The sequence below is a fragment of the Leptonychotes weddellii genome, chromosome 5 (assembly GCF_054177405.1).
Source record: "Leptonychotes weddellii isolate Sample4059 chromosome 5, ASM5417740v2, whole genome shotgun sequence".
Classification (NCBI taxonomy): Eukaryota; Metazoa; Chordata; class Mammalia; order Carnivora; family Phocidae; genus Leptonychotes; species Leptonychotes weddellii.
The window spans coordinates 144,615,448-144,639,373 of record NC_138373.1 but is presented as its reverse complement, the minus strand read 5'-3'; the positions used below and the strand labels follow the sequence as shown (position 1 = coordinate 144,639,373).

General features: G+C 34.9%; 1 protein-coding gene across 4 annotated transcripts in view; it reads right to left on the bottom strand.

Annotated features, from left to right (window-relative positions):
* The window catches only part of WASHC4 (WASH complex subunit 4), a 52,732-nt gene that overhangs the window by 11,832 nt on the left and 16,974 nt on the right, over nucleotides 1–23,926 (bottom strand). For all 4 annotated transcript variants that reach the window (XM_081822327.1, XM_081822325.1, XM_081822329.1 and 1 more), the window contains exons 10-22: nucleotides 19,360–19,467; nucleotides 18,454–18,600; nucleotides 18,252–18,331; nucleotides 16,958–17,063; nucleotides 16,281–16,397; nucleotides 14,001–14,169; nucleotides 13,570–13,724; nucleotides 11,971–12,045; nucleotides 11,588–11,692; nucleotides 9,014–9,148; nucleotides 7,308–7,416; nucleotides 2,720–2,786; nucleotides 2,178–2,264 (exon numbers count right to left, since the gene is read on the bottom strand). In XM_081822327.1, the coding sequence (XP_081678453.1) occupies nucleotides 2,178–2,264; nucleotides 2,720–2,786; nucleotides 7,308–7,416; nucleotides 9,014–9,148; nucleotides 11,588–11,692; nucleotides 11,971–12,045; nucleotides 13,570–13,724; nucleotides 14,001–14,169; nucleotides 16,281–16,397; nucleotides 16,958–17,063; nucleotides 18,252–18,331; nucleotides 18,454–18,600; nucleotides 19,360–19,467 (1,460 nt within the window). The remainder of the gene's footprint in view (nucleotides 1–2,177; nucleotides 2,265–2,719; nucleotides 2,787–7,307; nucleotides 7,417–9,013; nucleotides 9,149–11,587; nucleotides 11,693–11,970; nucleotides 12,046–13,569; nucleotides 13,725–14,000; nucleotides 14,170–16,280; nucleotides 16,398–16,957; nucleotides 17,064–18,251; nucleotides 18,332–18,453; nucleotides 18,601–19,359; nucleotides 19,468–23,926) is intronic.

Sequence of the window (23,926 nt, the reverse complement as noted above, 5' to 3'; positions counted from 1 at the left end):
CTCCTGCCGAGCAGGGAGCCCGATGCGGGGCTCGATCCCAGGACCCTGGGATCATGACCTGAGCCGAAGGCAGATGCTTAACGACTGAGCCACCCAGGCGCCCCTCCATTACATTGTAAATAAATTCCTCTTCATTTTAACTGTCTTCACTAATGCTTCTTCTGTACCTCCCTACCTCAACTGAAATCTGGCTCCTTTTCAAGAACTTAGCTTCCCACTTAACGTTCAGAAACATAAGCTGCTTTTTCTCCTTCATCCATCATTTATACCTACCACCACTTTCAAATTATTCCCCCACCACTAAAAGGTAGGAATCTCTCCTTTGAGACTCACGTGATCCCACTATATCCACTACCTAACTACTCCTTCCTGAAAGCAGTTTTCCTTTTAAACCACTGCCCTACCTTTATTTATCTCAGACTATAATATGTATTTTCGCTATCATTCTGGAAGACTTCATTGCTCATTTAGATAATCAATTCATTATCATAATTCTACAACTTCTTGACTTCACCTGCCATGAACTTTCCTTCACTTGATGTCAGTCATCCACTCCTTTGCATGGATCTGGACCTTGCTATTAGCAGACAGCTTTACCCTAGGGATCTTAAAAGACAATTACCCACCTCTCTGACCTCCTGGAACTGCTTCAAAAATATTTTTTAAATGTCATCAATTTTTAAATGAATGACATCATTTAATAAGAATAACAGTCTGATTTTCTTCTTTGACATACAAGCCACAAACTAATCATTTCAGGGCACAGGACTTTAAATATATTATTAACTACATGGCTTCTTTAATTTGGCAAAAAACTAAGCTACCTAATAGACTATTGCAAAGCAAATCTTGTGTTGGGGCCTTATTCTCATAAATATGCACACACATTTTCCATTTCTTTTCATTTAAAAAAAATTTTAAGCCTACTGAAAAGTTAAAATATAGTGTACTGGACACCTATTTACCCCTCACCTAGATTCACCATTTAACATCTGCCACATTTGTTTTCTTTTTCCCAAAACATTTCAAGTTGGCAGATTCCATGTCACTTAGCCCACAAATGCTTTAATATGAATCTGTTAAGAACCAAGACATTTTCTTACAAAGCCACAATATATCATTACACCCCAAAATAAAATACAGTATTATCTAATGTACATAAACTCTGATTTCCTCAATTATCCCCCAAATGTTTTTTTTTTTCCTCATCAAAGATAAATTAAGGATTACCTACTGCATTTGGTCATCAGATCTCTTCAGTTTCCTAATCTAGAAGAGCTCCTTGCCTTTTTTGTCCTTTATGACGTGACATTTTTTAAGAGTCTAGGCCAGGTGTTTCATAGAATGCCCCACACTCTGAATGTCTCAGATGGTTTCCACATAATAAATTCAGAGTAAATCTTTCTGGCAAGAACACAACATGGGTATTTGCCATTACACTGCATCAGGAGGCCCCATAATATCAGTGTGTCCTGTTAACTGGTGATGCTATGCTTGATCGTTTGGCGGAATACATCAATCTCTCTAAAGATAGTTCCCTTTTGTGGTTATTAAGCAATTTGTGGGATAATCTTCTGATAGTGAATGAATACTCTGTTCTTCAAAACTGTTTTACTGATGATTTTTGTCTGGTTTCAAGCATTAGAGTGGTGGTTGCAAAACAGTGATTTCTCCCTAGATTTTCTCATCCATTCTGTATCGATTAGCTGGCATTCTTCTGTAAAGAAGGAACTTTCCCTCTGCTCCTTTCTTACCATCACTGGGGCTCCTAAGTTCTTTATTCAATGTGTTATAATCAATTTCTACCATTATTAGTTTATTAATTTGAGAAAGAGAGAACAAGAGAGCATGCAAGAGCACAAGTGGCGGAGGGGCAGAGGGAGAGAGAGAATCTTTATTTTTTTAAAGATTTTATTTATTTATTTGACAGACAGAGACACAGCGAGAGAGGGAACACAAGCAGAGGGAGTGGGAGAGGGAGAAGCAGGCTTCCCATGGAGCAGGGAGCCTGACACGGGGCTCGATCCCAGGACCCTGGGATCATGACCTGAGCAGAAGGCAGCCACTTAACCGACTCAGCCACCCAGGCGCCCCTCTAATCTTCCCTTTAAGATGATTTTATTATAAACATATACTTTTTAAGTCTCCAAATTTAGATTATTTCAAAATTAGATTACCTTGCTGCTTTTAATGTTTCTTCTGCAAGACCTTCTTCTTTTACTAGTTCTTCAAAATTTACAATATCTTCAAGATCAGGCACAAATCTAAGAATTGGGAAATAATTTTATTAAATATGCACAACTGACATAGATATGAAAGTGGTATTGTAAGGCTAAATTTTTCAACTATATATTTGGAAAGAACTTGGCATTTCAGTTCTATTATTAATATAACCAATTAAATTCTAAAATTGTCTTTTAGATATGAATAATCAAATTCTAATCCTTAAAGTCATGTAATCTTTAGAACCATTCAAACTGTACTGATAGGTTAACTATAACTTTAAGAGAAATAAAGATTTTCAGAGATCTGCTACAGTGTTAAAATTCAAGAAAAAAAATTTAACCAGTAGAATTAATGGTTTTCTTCCATATTTTATCTCAAAATATAGCAATAAGAAAACACTTGTCTACAATATCAACTACAATAAAGATAAATTTAAATGACATAAAATTCTTAAATGGCATAAGCAAGGCAAAAACGATGTTCGCACCCATACCTGATGGCGTTGCTGCTACAGTGGAGGCCACCAGATCTTATCATCCGTATATAGCCCATAGCGTTACCTTAAAAATGACACACACACACACATCAGATATTTATAGAAATAATTCTAAACTCTAACAGTCAGGAATACAGTCACATATAGCAGTCAATTACCAGGTTTCACCACTCTTAAGTACCAAAGGATTCTTTTCTGCTTTACTTTAGTTCTTGCTCCATAAAAGTAAAACTTACATATTAGTGTGCCTAAAATATAAATATATATACTTATACACAGCTGTATCAAAAAATAAATGTGACTGACATTTGATAAACAATTTCATTAAATGACTACATTTTTAAAAAACATAGTCAATAATTTCTTCATTATCACATCGAGTGCCTCCCTCTCTCTTTCCTCCCCTCGCCACCTGCACACATGCAATTGGAAATGATATCAAGAAATCTTTACTTGACGCCTCCAAATTATACCTCCAGCCTGGATTACTCTTCCCGGTTTTTTAATCCAATGCCTATGCCTTCATGACTAAGAAAAAATTTTAATTTAATATGTTCAAGTCAAACTCAAGATCTTCACCCTGTTATATTTCCTATCTCAAAGAAACTGACATTTCCATCCTTTCAACTGCTCAGGCAAAATGTCTTCAAGTCATCCCTGACTCCTTGCTTTCTTTCATACTTAACATCTAATCAATGGGCAAATTATACTAGCTCTACCTTCAGAATGTAGCCAGAATCCCACCACTTTTCATGTTCACAGCTATGACCCTATACCAAACCAATACATCTCTTGCCTATACCTCTGCAATATGTAAAGACCTCCTGATTTCCCTCCTTCCACCTTCAGCATCCTGCCTCCCAATCTTATATCTACATAGCAGCAGTGCTGATGGTTCTTTTCAAACTAAGTTGGAACATATCCTTTCCTTTTCTGAAAACTCTACAATGGCTTTCCATCTCAATAAGATCCAAATCTCTTATGTGGTCAACAAAGCCCTGTGTGATCTTGCCCCTTGCTACTGTTCTGATATCCTGCCCCACCACTCAGGACTTTACTAACTCCTCCATTCCGGCCCCTATTTCCCAAAAATGCTAAACAGACTCAGGACTTTGGCACTTACTGTCACCTCTCTCTGATATGCTCTTTCCCTGAATATGCACATGGCTTATTCCCTGATGTTATTTAGGTCTATGCTCAAATGTCACCTCCTTAGAGCTTTCCTTGAACATCACCGAACGGCACTGCCCAAAACTATTACATCTCCTTACCCAACACTTGACACTGACATATTCTGTATCTTTTTATTTGTGTCTCTCCCAACTGGCATGCAAAATCCATGACAGAGCTTCTGTTCTCACTGCTCCATCCCTAGAGCCAACATATCCTGGCACATAATAGGAATTCAATAGTACAGTTGACCCTTGAACAACATGGGAGTTAGGGGCGCCGAACCCCCCATATCCGCACAGCTGAAAATCTGCATATAATTTCTGACTCCCCCAAAACTTAACTACTAATAGCCTACTATTAACCGGAAGCCTTAACTAGTGACATAGTCAATTAACACATTTTTTGTATGTTACGTGTATTATATACTGTGTCCTTACAATAAAGCTAGAGAAAAGAAAATGTTAAAATCATAAGAGAAAACACATTTACAGTACTGCACTGTATTCATCCAAATAAATCTGCATATAAGAGGACTTGCACAATTCAAACACATGTTGTTCAAGAGTCACCTGTATATTGCTCAAATGAACTGAAATTTGTTGGGAGAAAGAACGGACAAAAAGGTAAGAAGCAGTTAATATTTCACAATCATTACAGTAATATATGCTTTACATACACTATCTCACCTAATTTTTTTAACAACTCTCCAAGTAAGTATTACTCTATCTATTTTAGGCTTATCCCAATATGAGAGATACATCTTCTAAGATGCAGAAGATAATACCTATCTTAGAAAAATAAAACACCTGGTTTCATTGTTTTCCTACAATTGGCAGAACAATATCTGGCAGATCAAAATGTGCTAGTGAGAGGCAAGTATAGAGCAACAGTTAGGAGGAACCCTCTGAAGCGAGACTTCTTGGATTCAATGGACTCTGCCACTTTTTAGCAAGAAAATCTAGGTCAAGTTATAAAGTTTGTATCTCAGTCTCCTCATCTGTTTCATTAAGCTCTACAGGGCAGAGATTTTGTTTAGTGCCTTGTTGTCCTCAATAAATACCTGAAGAATGAATGAGTAGTAATACCCATAGCACTGTGAGTTTTATATGAATTAGAACCAATAAAGCACTCAGAAAAGCTTTGGCACATAGTAAATGCTCAATAAATGTTAGTGGTTGTGGTGATTATGTCAGCAGGCAGGTTATTAGACAAAAGGACTTTTCCTTTTGCTCTCAACTCTCATATTTCTTACTCTTTTTCTCAAGATATTTAAGAGACTCAAAAACACATTACTATGCTTTATAAGGAGATTGAGAATTTATATTTTCTAAGAAGAGAATAAAGAATAAAATCCTGGAACAAAGTGAAAAGGATAATATTCACCAAATGTTGAACGCATCCTGGTGGCAACTGAGGTGACACTATTTTTTGTGTATTGGGGGGGAATATGTGTATTCTGATGTGTACTGGGGGAAAATGACTAGCATAGTAAGCTCATAATTAAAGATTATTTCATAAGACAAAATTATACCTTAAAAAATATAAAAACATTAAGTAATAGGGCAAGCAGTACTCACATGTGGGAAAAAAAAACCTCTGACATTGGTATGCAAATAAATGAAGTTTTAAGCAACAATGCTTTAGAAAAACAGCTCTTAATCTGAAGTCCATTGACTCTAACTTTAAGCACCTGAACTCTGGTATAATAACATGCAAAACTGTATGTATAGTATATGATTCTGGAGGAAACCAATCCAGAGTTTTCATGAGATTCTCAAAAAGGGTTAAGATCTATTGCTCCAGAAGTTTACAATCTAATATGACATCAAATGTCTCTACAAAGAAAACTGTACTTGTGGGACAATACCTCATTATTAAATTGTTTAAAATTTAAAAAGTCAAATGTAAAATTCTTTAAGTTCTTGTACTAATAACATAATAGAAATGTCTAATATGTAAACCAATTAATTTATAAAGCTTAAGCTAGTGTTCAGTGACTTTACTCCAGAACTAAATCCTTCCAATATCTTCCCCACTAGTAAATTTAAAGCCCCTCGAGAATGAAGGCTATCTCTTTTCTCAGCATCTAGAAGAGTATTTGGTACAACAGATTCCTGGTAAATGTTTGATAAATGAATGAATCTCAGGAAGTAAAATTTTACCAAATTGTAGTCAATAAGAATTTACTAACTGCTTGGGAGTCTACAACTGTGAAGAATATAAAATACCTTTAGACTTAAGTTAAAAAACCCGGTTTAAATCCTAGCAACACTATTTCTCTGAGTTTCTCTTTTTTCATCTTTAAAATGATGATTATATGCCTCTCACATAGGGGTTTTGTGAGGACATTACCAGAAATAATGTGTGTGGAAAGCTCAAATAAGTACAGCTTTGTTAATCTCTGATTACTAAATGTAGTTCTTGCTTTTAAATATAACACATTTCAGAAGACAGGTTCTACCTGTGAGGCAGGACAACTCAAGAAATTATATACAAATATGGAAGGACATAACACAGAAAATTATAATACTTAACATTTCATCTTTAATTAAACTTATTTGTAAGTAATGTAACTTATTTACTTATATTAATTAACTTTTCACATAAATTATTTTATACCTTTGCACTTAGGCTGTAACTTCAGGGAACTAGTTTGGTTTTTTTTTTTTCAAGATTTTATTTATTTGACAGAGAGAGTGAGCACAAGCAGGGGGAGCACAGGCAGAGGGAGAGGGAGAAGCAGGCTCCGTGCTGAGCAGACAGCCCGACACGGGACTCAATCCCAGGACCCTGGGATCATGACCTGAGCCGAAGGCAGCCACTTAACCGACTGAACCACCCAGGCACCCAGGAAACCAGTTTCTAACAGATTTTTTTTTTTTTTTTTAAGATTTTATTTATTTATTTGACAGGGAGAGACACAGCGAGAGAGGAAACACAAGCAGGGGGAGCGGGAGAGAGAGAAGCAGGCTTCCTGCGGAGCAGGGAGCCTGATGCGGGGCTCGATCCCAGGACGCTGGGATCATGACCTGAGCTGAAGGCAGACGCTTAACGACTGAGCCACCCAGGTGCCCCAGGAAACCAGTTTCTAAAGCCCAAAGCAGTGCCATGAACAGGGTAAGTACCTAATAGTTACCAGGTGACTATTATGAGCAGGATATCTGAGATGAGTTAAATATATTTTTAATTTAATTGAAGAGGTTTTATTCGGTACATATTAGTCCACAGGGTATCAATTATTTCTGTACCAACAGTCTAATCATACTTGAAAAACTTTTGGTAAGAACATTACTCTAGTGGAATAAAACCAATCTCAGGCACTCAGATATTGAGTTATTTATATGAGATATTTAAGGAGAAAGATTCTTGGAATTTGTATTTTATTTCCCAACTCTTTTATAATAAAACTTACCAATCTGGCTGATGAGTTGCCTGAACTGATCAAGGTAGCTTTGTCCCTCTGGGGTAATTCCAAGTTTTCTGATGCCACGGTTGAATTTTTCTGCTCTTTCAAAAGGATACTAAAGAGATAATTTAAAGACTACCTTTATTAATAAAGACCCCTAAAGCATAAAATGCCTATAAAATCAACCATGCTAATACCACTTGCCTTCCTAATTTTGTCATTGTCCTTAAAAAAACCACTCAAATCTAATGACAAAAAATTTACAGCACAAAAACTACCAATGTTCAAGGTCAATATAAATTTCTTTTTGCCATAGCTGAGGAAAATAATTATTAAAGTCACCAAATTTAAGTTTTCCACCACCATTATTAGTCTCCCAACATCCAACTACTCTATTAGATAGACAAACCAATTCCTCCTAGAAACATTTCTTCAGAGATGTCCAACCAAGTTCCTGTGGGTTGAATAGGTATTATATATATAAACATACTCCTTCCCAAATAATACACATTAGCTGAGCTAAAATTTCTAATTGCACCAATAAAAAATGATTTTTCACGTCTCAGCTGATTAAAAGAGTTAGGAAATTACTCATTATATATTAATAGCAAATGGACACAATTCTTACAAACAAGAGAATGATTATTTCTCTGAATATAATTTATTCCAATAAAAAGGAGATAATTAAATTCTCTGATAACTATAATCTATAATTTTATTAGTTATTTTACTAGGAATGTATGCCACAAATCAAATATAAAACCCACCTAATAATCATGTTGGTTCTCTATCCACACGGCTACAGGCCTCTATACTAGTACCACTTAGAGTTCTCTTCATATTACAAAACTCAGTCCAGAGGTCACGTGAAGGGAAAACGGCAATCTTATAAATTACGGATGGGAATATCAATTGGTACAGTGTTTTTAGGGTGTGTAGCAACATGTATCACAATTTTAAATATTCATATTTTGTGCCCTAGAAATTTCTCTTCAAGCAATTCACCTTTCAGAATTTTAATAGTCTCCAAATTCACAGATAAATATGTAAAGGATGTTACCTGCAGTACTGTTAAGAACACTAAAAAATCAGAAAAACCTAAACATCTGTCAGCTGGAGAAGGTTAAATAAGTTATAGTATACATCACATCTTTACTATCAACTGTTAAAAAGAATGAGGCAGATCTATATGTAGAGAACTGCGATAAGTATACTGTAAAATAATGTGTGTAGTATTACACCATTTTTGTTAGGAAAAAAAGCAGTACATGTAGATGCAAATAGATATGTTTATCACACAGACATCTAGAAGCATCACATCAGAATGTTAACAGCAACTGCCTCCAGAGATGGAATTGGGAGGAAGAGAAATGAGGGAGATCATTTAGTTTATGCACTCTATATTGTTTAAATGTTTCAAAGTAAGCATGTTTTGCTTCTGCGTTATTTAAAATAAAGAAAGAAAAGTTAACACCTGGCTATACCGATCCTTACACTGTGGCCTACAGAGAATGCAAAGAGTAAGATATTATAAGGGGAAATACAAGAAACTTGGAGGCCAGATCTAGGAGACATTATTGTGAAAAATACCTAAAAAAACAAAAAAAAAATGAAAACTCCACTACAGAGTCTCATAATGAACTTCAGCATAAACATCTGCTATACACTCAACAGTTCAGTCAAACTACCTTAAAAAGAATATGTGAAAATACCTTATGATCATTTTGGTCCTTGACTTCCCTGAAAAACCGAATATCTTTAATCAATCGAGATTTGATATGTTCATCATACATAAATTGGCTGAATATATAGAACTTCTTTTTCAAAAACTGGTAGGTGAAATTAACCTATAAAATTAAAATATAAAAAATTGGACAGTTAATATAAAAATTAATCTAAAATCAATGTGACTGAATAACAGTTATCTATAACCTCTGATTTATATGAGTTTTCATAAAGTCTAATATTTATAAAGTCTAATTCACACTGGACATAATAAATGAAGTTTTTTTATTGCTCAAGTTTACAGAAATTTCTATAAGCTCCCTTTAAATATTTTAACTACACAAAAGGGAAAAAAGGGAAAAAAAGGAAAATATTTTCCTAAGAGAAGTAAGAGTTATAGTGAGAATCAAAAAACCAGATTCAACACTCTAGTTTTTAAGTAATAAACCACAATCAGAAGTTTCTGATCCTCCATCTGCAAGACTACTTTTTACTAATCTACATGTCTAGAATGATACTGAAGTAAGAATCATGGTGCTCTTTAACTTTCCTGAAGGAAGACATTCAATTATTTATCCAGGAATATTTTGAGCACCTCTTATGTGCAAGGAACGGTCTATCTGCTCTCATGCTAGACATGGTGCTTGTCATCATGTAGTCTATATTCTAGCAGGAGTGACATTTTAAACAATTATATGTTAAATAAATTATTAAATCTCAACTGCAATAATTCATACAATGAGAAGTGCCAGTGCTTTGAGAATAATAAAAGGCCCTGACCTAGACTCAGAAAACCCTGAAAAAGTTGAATTTGAGCTGAGATTAAAGCCATAATAACGTAGAGGATGGGAGTCCTAGAGGATGAAAGCCCTGTACTAGTCTTCGTCTCCTCCACCCTCAAAAACTACTGTTTTGGCAAATATATGCCATTTTTTTTTAAACAGTCTTCATTTACCCAGTTTTAGAAATGGGTGCTTTCTCATAACTTTTCTTGTGGCTTAAACACTGCTTTTTCATTTATTATTTTTTAATTTAAATTCAATTAATGTATAGCGTATTATTAGTTTCAGAGGCAGAGCTCAGTGATTCATCAGTCTTATATAATACCCAGTGCTCCTTACATCATGTGCCCTCCTTAATGTCCATCACCCAGTTACCCCATCCCCCCACCCCCCTCCCCTCCAGCAACCCTCAGTTTGTTTCCTATGGTCAAGCATCTCTTACGGTTTGTCTCCCTCTGATTTCATCTTGTTTCATTTTTCCCTCCCTTCCCCTATGATCCTCAAACACTGCTTTTTCTTGATCTCCTTACTAGTAGTTGTGTTAGCAGAAATAGTCTCTTCTTTATCCTTCCCACTCTTAATAATGGTAACTGCCAGTCTCTGATCTTGTCTCTTCTATACTCACTTAGCCATCACCAGACATCAGGAATGTACATTCACTAGTGTGATCAACTGATAAATGACTGTATCCCATGCTAGAGTATAATCACCATGAGAGCACAAACTGTTTTTCTCACCATAGTGCCCAGCACCGTGCCTCAGGTAAAATACACACACAATTGTATCTATTACATGAATGAGTGAGTATCTAACAGATGAGGTCAAAGAAGAGTTTATTTATCCTGAAAAGTTCAGACATGACCTCTACCAGGTGACTCCTTATTTTAAGTTATAAACTCTGTCTCATTTCTATATTGGTAACCACTAAAACAGAACTCCAATCACATCTCCTATCAGCTCAAGTACTTTAATGGCTTCCCCACCGAATATTAAAATGATCCCTATGTAATTTCCAGTTACATAACTCCTTCTTATTCCCTTACTTTCAAATATGCTTAATAATAGTTTACTATTTAAGCATTCATACTCTTCCTCAAGGAGAAGTTAAGTGCATCCTGAAAACCAGGTAAATTCAAAGACTTCTCTTGTCCGCAGAAGAAAAAATAGCATACAAATTCAAGTGAGTCTCTCAAGTGATAGAAGGCCCACTTCTAAAATTCAAAATATTTTTAGAAAATTTCTACTTTTATGGATATCAAATAATTATTAAGTCCCCCCCCCAAAAAAAGAGCATGACTGATATTAAATAAACTGCTATCAATGATTTGCTTGCAAAAGCAACTTTCAAAGAATATCAGACAATCCACACAGATACATATATTTATGTCAATGTGCTCAAATCTCCAATGCTGTTTATAATGATGATCCTGAGATGGTAAGATATTCAAAAATGCCTTTGTATCACTGAGCTTCCATCACATCCAACACAATTTTAGTGCCTTTTTTTTTTTTAAGATTTTATTTTTAAGTAATCTCTACAGCCAACATGGGGTTCAAACTCACAACCCCAAGATCAAGAGTCACATGCTCCAGCAACTAAGCCAGCCAGGTGCCCCCCCGACATTTTAATTACACCAACCAGAAGATGGAAACTCAGGTATAATATAAACAAGCAGTAGTATATGTTTACCAGAATATTCTATGAGAAAACTATTTGCCAAACTACCAAATTAAACAGGAGTCTATTACCCACCCAAACACCCCCAAAAAAGTTCTTACTGTTGTATTCATGATTCCTGTGCCATGTGTTCGAATTGAATTAGCAATATGCCGAATATTAATAGTGTTCAAATGTTTGTTATTGCTTGTTCGTTCAATAAAAATCTGCAACAAAACAAACTTATGCTAAGTAACAACACAATCCATAGCAACACTGGTCAGTTACACAAAGAAAATTTTACAATCTATTTTATTAAAGATAATTTAATTGGAAAGTCATTCAAGAAGATAATATAATCAAAGCAAAGGAATAAAAAGATGATCTCTAAACAATTATATTCCACTTTATTTCACTAGTTTTCACTAATGAGAATCAACTCTGCCTCTCAGACTTCCTACTATACATCCACCCACATTTAAAAAGAATTTTAAAACCTACTCACCTGATTGTTGAGATTATAGAGGTATCGAGACACAAATATATGAATATTTCTCATAATTTCCAAAACATCCAGGCCCTACAAAACAACCCACAAAGTTCTATTATTATTGAAGATAGACTTGTATCAATATAGTGACTTACTACCAATATTTTTAAATTACTTTAAAAAACAACTATACAAAAGGTATGACCAAAGGCTAAGGAGCCTTCTAACTGCTATAATCAGGACTATCTCCTTGGGGAAACGTGGCTGCTTGTTCTCTTATTCCTTTTGTAAAGACAAGAAGAGTTATGTTTAAAATTTCAGAGATTCATGACTCAATCATTTCCCCACCATTCTTGAGAATATTTGTTTGTCTTCCCAAGATCTTCTGTATATGTTTTACTAAATAAACTAATGGCCAGATTCTAAAAGGCAGTCAGGATATGTGGTGATATTTATAAAATACATACTGTTTTTCAGGCACTGTGCAAGGTTCTTTATATGTAATTCTCAAAAAAAATGAGGTATTAGTCTTCTAAATTCCACAACTGAGGAAAATGAAGCTAAAGGAGTTCTCCAAGGTCAAACAGCTAGGAAAAGGCAGACCTAGGAATTTTTAGAAAATCGAATTCCAAATCCTTATGCTTCTTTAAATTACACTAGACCACCTTTAACATACAAGTTACCTATGAAGAATCCTTCATTCTTCAGCTATTACTCTTAATGTCTAATGGCATCATATAAATTGTCCCACAGCTTTTCTAACTGGGGCTCAAAGGAGCATCACAACACCCATTAAAGTTTTTATTATCGTTTTTCTCATGTTTCAACCTAAAAATCTGTTTACTTACTTTTTCTCCTACTAGGTTATAAGTACATGAGCTGAAATTGTTTTTGTTTTGTTTTGTTTTGTTTTTAATGTCCCAAAACATAGTTCAGTGCCTGGCATCTTTTCAGTAAATACTAAATGTATAAATGAATGAAAGGATATACAAACTGATCCTAGAAATGCAAAAGGATGGAGGAAAAATTATGATCCTCAAATTTTGGAACTGAATAAATGTTTTTTGATAAATACTATTTTTGGTTTTTCTTAGAAAAAATACATGCAAATTAACTGAAAACTTTAACTTTTGCACTCATGAGATACTACCATATTGTAAATTAGCTCACTGAATTAGCAAAGCCAAATGCTTGTAGGCACTCGTCATTGTAAGAATAAATTTATAATCATATACATTTAACCATTTTTTCCTAAGACATTAAAGCCTATGTTATTTCTACGTTTAAAATCCTTAACTGTGATCTTGACTAAACTTTTTACAATTCTGCACAAGTCACCTCACAATCCCAATGTTTCTGAAACACTGTATCTAAATCTATGCAGATTTCAGATGTTCAACAAAAGGCAGAGTGTAAACAGGAAGCCTGTGGTAAATTATTCATAAAGCAAATTAACACCATCTAATTTTTTATTCTTGTCAAGCATGTAGTTTTTATAGCAAATATTTTGAGATATAAACACATGCTAAATAAAGTAAAAAGAAAAAAAAAGACTGCTTAGAGAAACGCTGTTATGCTATAAACACACTATGCTAAAAACACTTTATACTATACCTGTTCCAAAGTCTGACTAGGAAGATGAGCCTCTGTCATAACCAATCCATAACGCTGGGTAGCTAAATTTCTCATTTCACTGTAAGTGGCCCAGTCATGAAGAGCCACTGTTGTTAGATTGTAGAAAGTCTTGTCTAGGTAGTGAGTTACGTAAGCTACAAAAAAATAATTAATAAAAAATAAAAAATTTTTGATTCATGAAAAGTAAAAAAGCAAGAGAAATGAAACTTTTTGCAAACAACTTGTCTTTGAACATTAAATTTCTTCCTTTAAAATAAGGTACCAGGAAAATAAAAATGAAGAAACAAAAACGAATTAAAGAATAAATGAGTAATACAAAAATACCCTCAAAGTTTTGTTTTTTTGTTCTTTAATAGTTAAGGGCAAACAGATACAGAATATGACTTTAAGAAGGAAAACAGAACACTCACCTCGAATGTCAATGAAACGATTGAAAAATCGAATTGGATTCAAAGAGAAAAAAAGGGCCAGGTCTTTCATGCCAACTTTGAAAGGGTTTCGGTCATCCAGTTTTAAATGAGTGTGCACAGAAAGTCGCAGATCCTTCTCTATTTCCTTGCATAATTTGTCCAGTAAATGCTATGCACAAAGAATTGATACCTTAATTTTTCAAAATGATATTCCAATTGCATTGTTCTTCTAAGGCATCTATGCTTGACCATTAGAGTTTTATAATCAGTGCAATGATGAAAAAATTTGTCAAACTGGTTTAAAAGTCTAAATAAGCTATGGTAAAATATTTTTATGGGCAAAGTGAAAATTACTTTGTTCTCCATTTTATTTTTTTTAAAGATTTTTTATTTTTAAATAATCTCTACTCCAAATGTGGGGCTTGAACCCACAACCCTGGGATCAAGAGTCACACACTCCACTGACTGAGCCAGGCAGGCGCCCTTGTTCTCCATTTTAAACCAACGATTTTTCTGGGACGCCTGGCTGAATCAGTCAGTTAAGCGTCTGCTTTCAGCTCAGATCATGATCCCTGGGTCCTGGGATCAAGTCCCACATCGGGCTCCTTGCTCAGTGGGGAGCCTGCTTCTTTCTCTGCCTGAAGCTCCCCCAATGCTTGTGCTCTCTCTCTGACCAATAAATAAAAATCTTTAAAACAAAATAAACTAAACTGATGATTTTTTGACCAGGGAGCAGTTAGATAAATTCTAAATTTTTATGTTCATTAATACTTAAAACCCTTGAAAAGAACTTCAAAAGCTAATGTCTGATGAGTTCATTACAAGGAACATGAATAAACAATATAAAGTATAACATTTATGGAAACCAGTAGCTAAGAAGGAAAGGTCCTGAGAACTAGCAAGAGAAGAAAAAAAAATTTTTTTTTTCAAAGATTTATTTATTTGACAGAGAGAGACACAGCGAGAGAGGGAACACAAGCAGGGGGAGTGGGAGAGGGAGAAGCAGGCTTTCTGCCGAGCAGGGAGCCCAATGCGGGGCTCGATCCCAGGACCCCAGGATCATGATCTGAGCCGAAGGCAGATGCCTAACGACTGAGCCACCCAGGCGCCCCAAGAGAAGAAATTTTTTAAAAAGCTTCCTTATAGGGGTGCCTGGGTGGCTCAGTCAGTTGGGCATCTGACTCTTGATTTTTGCTTGGGTCATGATCTTGGGGTCATGGGATCAAATGCCATGTTGGGCTCCATGCTCAGCAGGGAGTCTGCTTGGGATCCTCTCACTCACTTTCCATCTGCCCCTCCCACCAAGCGTGCTCTCTAATAAATAAATAAAATCTTTAAAAAAAGCTTCCTTATTATAATAATCATTTTTTTAAAAAATCACAAAATTCATTGCACTAAAGGTAATGAAATTAATCATCTTCTCTGGTCTACCATTAAGTTCTAAATACTGGCCAAACATGTATGTTATTATAAAATACATATAAGAATAGTTAATACAAGAAATTACATAAACTTTTTCACAATTTTATCAAACCTGAATATCGTTTATATTGTGAAGTTTACTCATTTTTAATCTCTCCCTCCATATAACATTGCTAGATGACAATTTAAAGATATCAGTGTTTATAATATGCATTCCATTAAAACAAGAAGGTATATATTACACTGCATTTGAATTATTTGTTATACAAGTAAATCTTTTAAATTTAGAAAATTTAAATAAACAGAAAATTTTAGTCAGTGACGCGCCAAATAATTCAGTAAAATTTCGGTAGTTAAGTTGCAGTAACTGCATTACCATTAGCAGCACTCAATTTTCAAACCAATTTCCAAATTCCTAGTCTGAATTTCTATATAAAAAAATGGGAATTAGGGGCACCTAGGTGGCTGTCAGTTGAGCATCGACTCTTGATTTTGGCTCTGGTGGTGATCTCAGGGTCTTGAGATTGAACCCTGCCTTGGGCTCCGCACTCAGTGTGGAGTATGCTTGTCCCTCTCCATCCCCTGCTTGTGTGCTCTCTCTCTCTCTCTCTCTCTCAAAAAAATACATAAAAAATATTTTTTAAAAAATTAGGAATTAAAGACCAATTTAGCACAATAGTGATAGTATAACTAAAAAGAAATCCTTTGTTCTAGACAGTGATTCATAAATTTTATTATGACATATGAATATGAATATATAACATATATGTAAATGAAAGCCTGCTTCAATCCAGGAAGTTTTTCCAAATATTGAAAAGCTTAAAACATGTATTTGGAATGCAATCTCGAATATATTACCTCATTTAAAATTTCCATAATTTCTTTGTCATAGCAATCCAGAAGTATTTCATAGGACTCTAAATGCCTTGCATGCATCATAGCAGGTACACAGTCCCGTAAAGCACTGAACATGTACTAAAAAGAAAATCAGAATGTTCATGAATTTCAAAAAACCAGAGCTCTAATTAAGAAATATCACAAAGGGGAAAAAAAGGACTATCACAAAGGTTAATTATCTATCTTTAAAGACAAAATCTCAATTTGAAGAGTGTTTTTAACATGTCTGTCTTACTTTCCTAAATAAGAGCCAGATTTTATTCTCTAAAGCAGATACTTTAAATCAAAAAAAAATTCACATTTACTTATCCTTTGTCTTGAGCATTCAAATACTTATTTCCGTAAGGAAACAGATCTGAGTAACACAGACCTTGCTGACAAGTAAATGTCAGACTACTGTGACATAAACTAAAATCAAGTGAAATGAGAATGATAGGAATATGAGTAAAAAAGTTAATTCATTAACATTAATATCAAATTTAACGAACTGCTTATTAAATATGCACAGCATTGTAAAAACATTAGCAGTCAATTTTAAAATGATTTATTAAGTCAAATGATTGTATTTAAAACTAATTAGAATGGTTTGTATGGTGACTAAAAATGATGGATTATTTTTTACATTATTCTTCACTTACATGTAATCTGGCTGCATCAACAGCATTTTCATATACATCATCTAAATAAATTGGGAAGACAGCTCGGTGCCAGTATAAAAAACAACAGTCACACTGTGTTTGGACTCTACAATGTAAAGTAGTAATTAGTGGTAGCAAAACTCAAGCACCCCCCCATCCCAAAAATAATGAAAGGAACAACATTCTATACCATAATGGTAAGAGCTCAGTCTTACCCATTTTTTATTCCCTGTATCACATAACCCAAAATTAGTACAGAAAAGCCAAAAGATAAGTATTTTTCAGATTGAACAAGGATAACAAAACATTCTAATATCTGATATTGTCAGAATTCTGCATATATGCTTTAGTTCTAAAGCATACTTGAAAAATGATATAACTTTTAAATAGTTAAAATTTTCAATATTATTTGGTATGACTGAACTTATAATACTTGTATCACGTGCACCATTTTACCTGTCTCAAAGTTGAAAAACAGAACCTTTTAAAAAAAGTGACAAAAAAACAAAACAAAACAAAATCAGAAACCCAGTTACACTTAACCTGTCTATAATCTTTGCCAAATGACCATTTCACACCATTCTGCGGCAAAAAAAAATGATCATTAAGTATCTTATAATGAAGCAGGCTATTTCTTCCAAAGATAGAAAGTTAAATGCTACTAACTACAAAAGTCTCAAGTTCTCAGAACAAAAAAGAGTAAGTTTTAAATGAGTTAAAACGTTAAAGTTTCAAACATTAAGCTTTAAATGAAAACTGTGCTGTAACCGTAATTCACCTGGGAATCAAAATTCAGAAGACCCATTTTCCCTTCAAGAAACGTATTACTTCCTCAATAAAAAGAAAATAATAAAGTCACAAGGGGCTTCCAAAAACTAATTCATTTAAGTGAATTCCAATTCATGTATCAAAATAAAATTACAGAATGTGACATGTGACATGACTCTCTAAGTCTCTCACAAATAGATGAAACCTTGTTTTAAAGCAGCAATTTTAAAAGTCCACTATGCTAGTGGACAATGACAGTAAACCCAATAGGCATCAGGGTCTAGCAGATGCTCTAGGGGTGGTATCACATTCTCATGGGAGTTCTTCCAGAAGCCACCTCCTTACTGTAGAAGCAAAACTAAAGAAATATGATCGCTAGTCACAGTCTCATTTTGGTCATGCTAAAGGAGTGACAAGGAGGAACTAATGGTCTATCTAGGTTATATTTCTTCTCTTGCTATGCTAAACAAAAAATTGATGTTTCTATTACTTTACCTTTTGAGTATCATTACATATCCCTACTTACCTTTCTCTAAGCTCACTGATAAGATCCAGCTTTTTCATGACTACTTGCAGTGGAAAGAGTTCTTCATCTTTAAATGTTTTCTTTCAGGAAGGGGAAAGAATGACAGAGAAGTTGCAAAGTAAGGACAGATTTCTTAGGTCAGTAACAAGTAAAATGTGAAATCGCAGATCTCATTCTCCCTCCATAATAGCAATACACTTACCATTTGTGTGCCAACACTTAGTGCCAAAGAAACAATAAGTCGTCGTTGCCTTGTGCTTGGTCCATTTAGAGTGTTTTCAGCCAAAACTAGAGCAGAGAGCACATCAAGACGCTGTTCGCTATATTTTTTGTCAGAAATTACTCTTTTCTAAAAGATAAAAGGAGAAAAAACAAGAAATAACAGTTTCATTCTTGAATAACAAAAGACTCAGAAGAAAAACTTCAGGGTAATCTTTTCCACGATTCAATTTAAGAGAGCTTAGACAAATGCTTTCCCTGTTCAGCTTTTTCTGATGTTATGTGCTTTACTTCTATAACATTACCATTTAATGCTGTCAAGGACAGCAAATGTATTAAGCACGTTTTTAAATTTCCATATTAGGCTTTTTGAGAGGCAGTTCAAGATAGCAGAGTCCACATTCTAAAATTTCTATATTAATTTAATAAGGAAATTATTTCTTTAAAGAAGAGGTATATTTTAAAACTACACACAATGTCATTTTTTAAAAAAGATTTTATTTATTTACTTGAGAGAGAGAGAGAGAGCGCAAGCAGGGTAAGCAGTAGAGGGAGAGGGAGAAGGAGACTCCCCGCTGAAGCCCAATGCAGGGCTCGATCCCAGGACCCTGGGATCATGACTTGAGCCGAAGACAGACACTTAACAGACTCAGCCACAAAATGTAGTTTTTTAATAGAGGAGTGTTAATGTATTCCATGCTGCAAGTTCAGAGTTAAGATAACCCTGATCGCTCTAAATAACAATCATAAAATACCATGGAGAAAAAGGACCAAGAATTATTACACTTGAAGGTATGGAGTAAACAGACTAAACTAAAAAAACACATATAAAACAACAGGAGAGCAAACTGAAAAGATAATTATGCTGAATACATAATAAACTTCATACCTTTGCCACAGAAATAGAATTAAGAGCCTGATGTTGAAGGTGCTGTGTTATATGTGAGACTGAATCAGCCACAACCATGCTTCTTCTGTAGAACATATGCTCTATTGCCTAAAAAGAACCACAAGTAATGTTGTGAAAATCAACTTAAAACTTTTAGGCAAATTATAGACTATCTTGAGGACCTTGGGTTAGGTTAGGTAAGGAATTTGTAAATGAGATCCAAAAGCATTGTGATATAGGGTAAGATTGGTAAATTCAACTACATTAAAATTTAAGAATTTCTGTTCATCAAAATCCACTATTAAAAAAATAAAAAAGCAAGCCAAAGTATGAGAAAATATTTGCCATACACAAGGGTTTAGTACTCAGAAAAAAAAAAAAAAAGGAACATTTTTAATGGCAAATAATAGATAAAACTGAACAAAAGAACTCATTTTCACAAAAGAAAAAACACAGTTAATAAACACTTAAAAAAGACACCATCGCCAACAATCAGGGAAATAAACACTACAAATAAAATCATTTACCTCCCACCAAAAAAAGAATAAGAAAGCCAGATAATACCAATGTTGGCCAGTTAGGGAACCATGCGAAGTCTAGTCCATTGGGGAGGTATGTAAACTGACTGACAGAACAATGGTAGGAAACAATTTGGCATCCTCTTGAAAAGCTGAACATGTACAGAATACACAACCCAGCAATCCACCAGTAGACACATTAACACCTCAGAAAAACTCTTGCGCAATTACACCAAGAAACATGCAAGAACAGCAACTTTGTTTATAAGAGCAACACAACTGGGAACCTCTCAAAGGTCCATCCACAGGAAAGCAACACAGCAATGAAAATGAATGAAGGACAGCTATTCATCCCAACATGTTCAAATACAAAATTCTGAGTTTAAAAAAAAAGCAAGTCAAAAATACATGAAGTATTACTTCATTAATATAAACTTCAAGAACATATATAATTAAACAATGAATGGTTTATAGGTTCATCCATATCCGGTAAACTAAAAAAGAAAAACGAGGGAGGGGCGCCTGGGTGGCTCAGTCGTTAAGCGTCTGCCTTCAGCTCAGGTCATGATCCCAGGGTCCTGGGATCGAGTCCCACATCGGGCTCCCCGCTCTGCGGGAAGCCTGCTTCTCCCTCTCCCACTCCCCCTGCTTGTGTTCCTTCTCTCGCTGTGTCTCTCTCTGTCAAATAAATAAATAAAATATTTAAAAAAAAAAAAAAAACGAGGGAATGGTAAGCGTAAAATTCAAGACAATGGTTTCCTCTGAGGGAACGGGATAAGGTGTAATCACAGAGGGACAGGGTGTTTGTGAAAATATTAGTATTTCTTAAATGGGATGGTGTGTTTTTAAGTGTCTATTATTTTTTAAAATTATGTTTATTAACTATGTATGCATAAATACACATATACATACATTTTTATTGATAGTTCATAATAAATATATCTTAAAGAAAAAAAGGCTAAAAATGCCCCCAAATTTTTATTTCCTAAGCAAATCTAAAGGCATTAGCAGAAATTAGCTAGAAAATTTTTAATTTCAATTTTTACAAAAGGTTAAGTGGGTTTTCCTGCCCACAAGGGGTTTTATTTATTTATATAGAGTATGCTAAGAAACATTTTATATTTCCAGAAGTATTCAAATCACAACATTGCAGCACTTTCTCTGAATTACAAAATAATTAGCCTCATGCTGACTAGCCTCATGTGCATTTGAACACTATAAAATGGATGCCTTTTTTTTTTTTTTAAGTATAGTTGCTACACAACGTTAGTTTCAGGTATATAACCTAGCAATTTGACAAGTTTATACATCATGCTATGTTCACCACAAGTACAGCTACCAATGTCCCATTACATTTCTATTTCAATATCACTGACTATATTCCTTACACTGTGCCTTTCATTCCCATGACTTACTCATTCCATAACTGGAAGCCTGTACCGCCCTCTCCCCTTCACCCATTTTACCCAACCCTCCATAGCCCCCACCCCGCCAGCAAGCATCAGTTTCCTGTATTTATAGGTCTGATTCTGATTTTTGTTTATTCATTTGTTGTTGTTTTTACATTCCACCTATGAATGGAATTATATGGTATTTATCTTTCCATCTGACTTATTTCACTTAGCATAATGCTCTCTAGGTCCATCCATGTTGTCTCAAATGGCACAATCTCATCCTGTTTTATGGCTGTGTATGTTCTATTACATATATAACAACATTTTATCCATTTGTCTACTAATGGACACTTAAGTTGTTTCCATACCTTGGCTATTGTAAATAATGCTGCAATAAACACAGGGGGGCATATTATCTTTTCGAATTAGTGTTTTCAGTTTCTTTGGGTAAATATCCAGTTGTGGAATTACTAGATCATGTGGTATTTATATTTTTAACTTTTTGAGGAATCTCCATACTATTTTCCACAGTGGCTGTACCAATTTACATCCCCACCAACAATGCATGAGGGTTCCTTTTTCTCCACATCCTCACCAATACTTGTTATTTCTTGTCATTCTGATATTAGCCATTCTAACTGGTGTAAGGGGATATCTCGTTGTTTTGATTTGCATTTTCCTGACGAGTGATGTTGAAGATCTTTTCAAGTGTCTGTCAGCCATCTGTATGTCTTCTTTGGAGAAATGTCTCCTCAGGTCCTCTGCCCATGTTTTAATTGGACTTTTTTTTTTTTTTTTTTGGTGTTGAGTTGTTTAAGTTCTTTATATATTTTGGATATTAACCCCTTATTAGATGTATCATTTGCAAATATCTTCAACCATTCAGTCAGTTGTTTTTTTGTTTTGTTGATGGTTTCCTTTGCTGTGCAAAAGCTTTTTATTTTGATACAGTACCAATAGTTTATTTTTGCTTTTGTGTCCCCTGCCTTCGGAGACATATCTAGAAAAATGTTATGGCTGATGTCAGAGAAATTACTGCCTGTACTCTCTTCTAGGATTTTTATGGTTTCAGGTCTCATATTTAGGTCTTTAATCCAGTTTGAGTTTATTTTTGTGTATGACATCAGAAAGTGGTCCAGTTTCATTCTTTACATGTAGCTGTCCCATTTTCCCAGCACCATTTATTAAAGAGACTGTTTCCCCACTGTATATTCTTGCCTCTTTTGTCATAATTGACCATATAATTGTAGGTTTATTTCTGGGGTCCCCATTTTGTTGCACTGATCTATGTGTCAATTTTTGTGCCAGATCATACTCTTTTATAATTCAGGCAACATGCTTAAAACTTCCATGACTAAAACTTTACAATACCTAAGCTAACCTTTTCATTTTCCTTCTTCTCTCTCTCACCATATGCTAATTTTTAAAATTTTATTTTATTATGTTATGTTAGTCACCATATAATACATCATTTGTTTTTGATGTAGTGATCCATGATTCATTGTTTTCATATAACACCCAGTGCTCCACGCAGTACGTGCCCTCCTTAATACCCACCACCAGGCTAACCCACCCCCCCCACCCTCCCCTCTAAAACCCTGTTTGTTTCTCGGAGTCCATAGTCTCTCATGGTTCATCTCCCACTCTGATATCCAACCCCCTTCATTTTTCCCTTCCTTCTCCTAATGTCCTCCATGCTATTCCTTATGTTCCACAAATAAGTGAAACCATAGGATAACTGACTTTCTCTGCTTGACTTAGTTCACTTAGCATAATCTCCTCCAATCCCATCCATGTTGATGTAAAAGTTGGGTATTCATCCTTTCTGATGGCTGAGTAATATTCCATTGTATATATGGACCACATCTTCTTTATCCATTGATCTGTTGAAGGGCATCTCGGCTCTTTCCACAGGTTGGCTATTGTGGACATTGCTGCTACGAACACTGGGGTACATATGGCCCTTCTTTTCACTACATCTGTGTCTTTGGGGTAAATACCCAGGAGTGCAATTGCTGGGTCATAGGGTAGGTCTATTTTTAGTTTTTTGAGGAACCTCCACATTGTTTTCCAAAGTGGCTGTACCAACTTGCATTCCCACCAACAGCGTAAGAGGGTTTCCCTTTCTCCACAACCTCTCCAACATTTGTTGTCTTTTGCCTTGTCAATTTTTGCCATTCTAACTGGTATAAGGTGGTATCTCAATGTGGTTTTGAATTTCCCTGATGGCTAAACTCGACCATTCTCTAACACCATACACAAAGATAAACTCAAAATGGATGAAAGACCTCAATGTGAGACAGGAATCCATCAAAATCCTAGAGGAGAACATAGGCAGTAACCTCTTCAACATCGGCCACAGCAACTTCTTTCAAGATACATCTCCAAAGGCTAGTGAAACAAAAGCAAAAATGAACTTTTGGGACTTCATCAAGATAAAAAGCTTCTGTACAGCAAAGGAAACAGTCAACAAAACAAAGAGGCAACCCACAGAATGGGAGAAGATATTTGCAAATGACACTACAGACAAAGTGCTGATTGCCAAGGTCTATAAAGAACTTCTTAAACTCAACACCCAAAAAACAAATAATCAAGTCAAAAAATGGGCAGAAGACATGAACAGACACTTCTCAAAAGAAGACATACAAATGGCTA